The 4,530-nt window shown below is 53.0% G+C and overlaps 1 protein-coding gene across 1 annotated transcript; it reads left to right on the top strand.

Annotated features, from left to right (window-relative positions):
* Positions 1-1,641: 1,641 nt before the first annotated feature.
* LOC139796369 (inositol 1,4,5-trisphosphate receptor-interacting protein-like 1) lies at positions 1,642-4,306 on the top strand. Its single transcript, XM_071744278.1, has 2 exons — positions 1,642-1,743; positions 2,948-4,306. The coding sequence occupies exons 1-2, from the start codon at positions 1,681-1,683 to the stop codon at positions 3,944-3,946; spliced, it is 1,062 nt and encodes a 353-aa protein (XP_071600379.1). The 5' UTR covers positions 1,642-1,680; the 3' UTR covers positions 3,947-4,306.
* Positions 4,307-4,530: the final 224 nt, after the last annotated feature.

Below are 4,530 nucleotides of genomic sequence, written 5' to 3'. Positions count from 1 at the left end.
CTTCATTTCAGAAAGTTAAAATTATGTGAGATAAATATCACACATAATCCATGCAAACATAACTCATAAAGACTGAACAAGTGGGCAATATGCCTTAGGAAGCTTATATTTAGATCTTTGGCTTAATACCTTACAAGATGGATTTGAAGGAAGAACTTGGAGGATTCACAACATAAGATACAATGCAATAATTTTCTAACAGTTTTGCACAATTTTTAACATTTTTTTCTCATCACAGTAAATTTTAAGGACACTTTTTTCCATGATCGTGGCTTCAGCGACCTCCAGACAAATCATACCCATTTTATAAAGTTCTTATCAATTCCTTTTTTTTTTTTTTCTCACGACCAAAGTGACCGTAGTTAAAAGTCAAGAAGCCAGAAGGATTTACCAGGGAAATGACACGGAAAAAAAAATCTGCTAAGGAACATCTGCTCTAAGACATTTATTATTGCAATACTTTCTGATTACCTTGCAAAGGTCTGCATGCTAACAAATTGGCTGAATATCCATTTACAGTGGATGCACGCTTACTCCTTAACACATCAGAAAAGCAGAAATGCATTAAAATTTCAGGCACAGTCTTATCGTGGGAGAACCTTGATTATAAAAGATTAGCTGCAGTGCCACATGCTTTGTCACATTCTCCATCTCAGATCCATACTTCCAGCTCAGTCTGGAAGCAAACCATGCAGGCAAAATTGTTTTCTCAGCTGCATCTTAGACCCTCAAACAAATGAGAATGAATGTCTTGTTTTCTTTTGGTGAGAATGGTCATTCTTTGCAATGGAAGGGTACAAATAAATATACATCAAATTATAAAGCATGTCATGGTGCAGACAGTCACAAGATTAATTTGTCTTTTTAAAAGGCATGGCCTGGGTATGGATGTTGAGAAAATGACACCAGTACTGCTGCTCTAATGTACAGCATGACTCCTCTGACCTGGATATAAAGACAAAGCAACAAAAGCATGTCACTCCAAAGGATGGAAAACCAGAGGAACCTGAGTGCCCTGGTTTTGTGGACAAGTTTTTTGAGAGATAAAATACTTCCTCAAGAAAGAGAAAAATTTTTCTTTCAGATTCCCTTCTCTTTACCACCACTGCTTTATTCCCAGAAAGCAGTCCTGTAGGTCACTGGAAGAGAAATCACTCACTGTTAATGGAAAAACAAATCAACAATATCTTTGCTCAGCTAATGCACTTCCCTAGGTCACATTAGACAGGAAAGCTTTTAAAAATAATTTGTTTGACTGATCGTGTTATGATCTGAACTGTTGGCTGCTCGGAGTAGAAGACCCTGTTTTAACACAAGGGCTTTAAAGGTACAGTTCAGAAGTGTCCATATGTCACGGAAGGAACCACTCTCCTGTGTGGATGGCAGATGGAGGGTGCACCAGGGACAGGATTTGCATCTCACTTGATCATCAGGGTTTGTAGAGGATAGGAGGGAGAAGTTAGCTTCTCTTTTCAATCTCTTTTCAAGACAACTCAGAGCCAAACCCCCCGGTTACACCTAAGTCAGGGACATCCACCTACAGTCCCTGTTTTCATTCCAGTTGGGAATCTGGGGTATGTCCTGGCCGCTTCCTCAAGAGAGCCGGGATGTGGGTTCGCAGGTCGGGGCTTGCGGTGCTGCCCTGGTGGCAGTGACATCCCAGGGAGGGGCCAGGTCACCATGGGAACGGTCCCCAGGGACAGCACCAGAGGCAGCCCCAGTACAGCTGGACCGGGGCGATGGGTGAGTGCAGCAGGGAGGGGGGGGAACGGGGCGGATGGACCGTGGGGTTCCGAACCCCTCCGAATCCCTTCGGGCAGAGGTGCTCCTGGGGAGTCTTTGGGGATGGGGCTGTCGCTCCGTGGGACGCTGTGGTGTGGCAGGGATGGGGCCCGGAGAGACCCTGCTGGGGTGTCCCTTGTCCTTTCCCGGGACCCTTTCCCTTCCAGGATCGGGCAGGATGGGCCCCGGGCTGTGTCCAGCGGCCCCTTCAGTCCTGTGGACACCGGTGCCTGAAGGCTGCTCCGGGACAGCCCGTGGCTCCCAGCCCAGCAGTGCTCCCACCCCCTGCCCTGGATCCCTCCCACCTCCCTCATTCCCTCTGCCACCGGCCCCAGCTCCAGGCGGCTCCTGCCCCGCTCCCCCACAGCATCACAGAATCATTTGGGTTGGAAAGGACCCCTGAGATGACCAAGTCCAAGCCTTGATCCACTCCCCCCGTGGTTCCCAGCCCATGGCACTGAGTGCCACATTCAGTCTCTTCTTAAAAACCTCCGGGGATGGAGAATCCACCCCCTCCCTGGGCAGCCCATTCCAATGTCTGATCACTCTCTCTGGAAAGAAATTCTTCTTAATATCCAACCTAACCCTCCCCTGGCAGAGCTTAAGCCCATGGAGATGGGCTTAACTGATGGAGAAGAGCCCAACCCCCACTTGGCTCCAGCCTCCTTTCAGGGAGTTGGAGAGAGTGATGAGGTCTCCCCTGAGCCTCCTCTTCTCCAGCCTCAACACCCCCAGCTCCCTCAGCCCTTCCTCACAGGACTTGTGCTGGATCCCTTCCCAGCCTCCTTGCTCTTCTCTGGACCTGCTCCAGCACCTCAATCTCCTTCCTGAGCTGAGGGGCCCAGAACTGGACACAGGACTCAAGCTGTGGCCTCCCCAGGGCTGAGCACAGGGGCAGAATCCCTTCCCTGGACCTGCTGGCCACGCTGTTCCTGAGCCAGCCCAGGATGCCATTGGCCTTCTTGGCCACCTGGGCACACTGCTGGCTCCTCTTCAGCTTCCTGGCAATCCAGACTCCCAGCTCCCTTTCTGCCACTCTGTGCCCAGCCTGGAGCTCCCCATGGGGTTGTTGTGGCCAAAGTGCAGGACCCGGCACTTGGCCACCTTGAACTTCCATCCCAGCAGCCCTGCTCAGCCCCTTTGCTCCCTCCTCCTCCTCCTCCAGGCCATGCAGGTGGTCATTGCCCTCATCCTGGCTCTGCTGCCCTTCCACAGAGGGCTGGACAAGGACCCCCGGGCAGATGTTCCCATGCAGGAGCAGATGTGGCAGCGCCAGGAGGTTCTGAGTCAGGAGATGGCTCGGCTGCTGCAGGAGATTGAGAGCAAGGAGGAGGACACCTTCCTCTTGTACCAGTGGCAGTTCTGGTGGCACGCAGGAGCCTCCCTGGCCCTGACTGCTGGGCTCTGCTGGCAGCTGAAAAAATGGCTTGGAGATGACAGCTCCAGAGAGCAGGACAACTCCAGCAGTGAGGAGGAGGAAGAGGAGGAGGAGGAGGAAAACCTCGACGGCGCACACCTTGGTGTCAGCTCTCTGGCAGCACCCACCCCACTGCCCGTGCAGGGCCTGCCCGCCACCTGCAAGGTGGTGAAGGAGCTGGTGGGTGACCTGCTGGGTGTCTGCCGTGTGCTGTGCAAGAGGACCCTGATGCCAGAGATGCACCCAGCCACCGGGATCAGCGGCACCCGGGAGGTCTGGAGCGTCCACGAGAACAGCATCAAGTACCTCCTGCCCGTGTTCCTGCAGCCACCCCCCGGGCACTCCTTCAGCCTGGAGCTGGACACCACGGGGCAGCTGCCAGGCAGGCACAACAGCATCCACGTGCTGCTGGACTGCACGTGTTGGAGGAAGCAGCTGCTGGGAGATGCTCTGTGTGCTCTGCACCCCAACAACAACAACCTGACCCGGGAGCAGGGCTCCCACCTCCTACGCACCCTCTGCACACACTCCTGCTTGGACGTGGAGAAAATCACCTGCTGGGTCCAGCTGCTGCTGAGATCAGCCTGGCTGCTCCTGCCTGAGTCTCACCACTGCCAGCTGATGGTGCTGCCCTCCTCCCAGACCTGCAAGTTCCAGCTGACGTGCACCTCCCAGATGCACATCTGCACGGAGATGGTGTTTGCAGTGCAGAGAGGCAGCTCAGTCACCTACCTGAGCCCTGAGTAGGCAGAGCTCAGAGCTTCCCCAGCAGCTCACCTTGGCTGGAGAGATGCTCTGCAGCCCAGCTGCAGCTTTTTGGACTCGTGGAGAGGAAAACCCAGGAGGACAACTTCCATCTCAGAGGGCTGCAGCTCTGCACCCAAATCCTTGTGGTCACAGCCTTTGCCACCCATACCTGTGACCCTGATGTCCTCCCTGCACACTCGTGGGGCTCTGGGGACAATTTTAGACACCAGGACAGACAATTTGTTTATCCCAGAGACTGCCTGGTGAGTCTGTGCTGTGGATCTGAGCTGGGAAGAGTTGATCCCCTCTGGGACCTTCAGTTGATGCAAAGCTGACAATAAATTAGCTTTTTTTAACCAATCTACTGTCAGTATCTGTGCAACACTTTTTTGAGGAATGTGGGCAGAGTGCAGGTTGCTGCCTGCTCAGATGCAGAAGCATCAGTGTAGCATTTGGAGGTCAGTCATACCCAAACAGAATGCTTGAATGCCTCCTGCACCTCCTTTTCCCTTTCTTTCCCAGTTTTCTGCTCTGCTTCCATTTTAAGGGGAGAGCACCTCTGTGCATGTGTACTGGGTGGGGGA

This window comes from Heliangelus exortis, chromosome 4 (assembly GCF_036169615.1).
Source record: "Heliangelus exortis chromosome 4, bHelExo1.hap1, whole genome shotgun sequence".
NCBI classification, from domain to species: Eukaryota; Metazoa; Chordata; class Aves; order Apodiformes; family Trochilidae; genus Heliangelus; species Heliangelus exortis.
The sequence above is the reverse complement of the archived record's forward strand: the minus strand, read 5'-3'. Positions and strand labels throughout refer to the sequence as shown.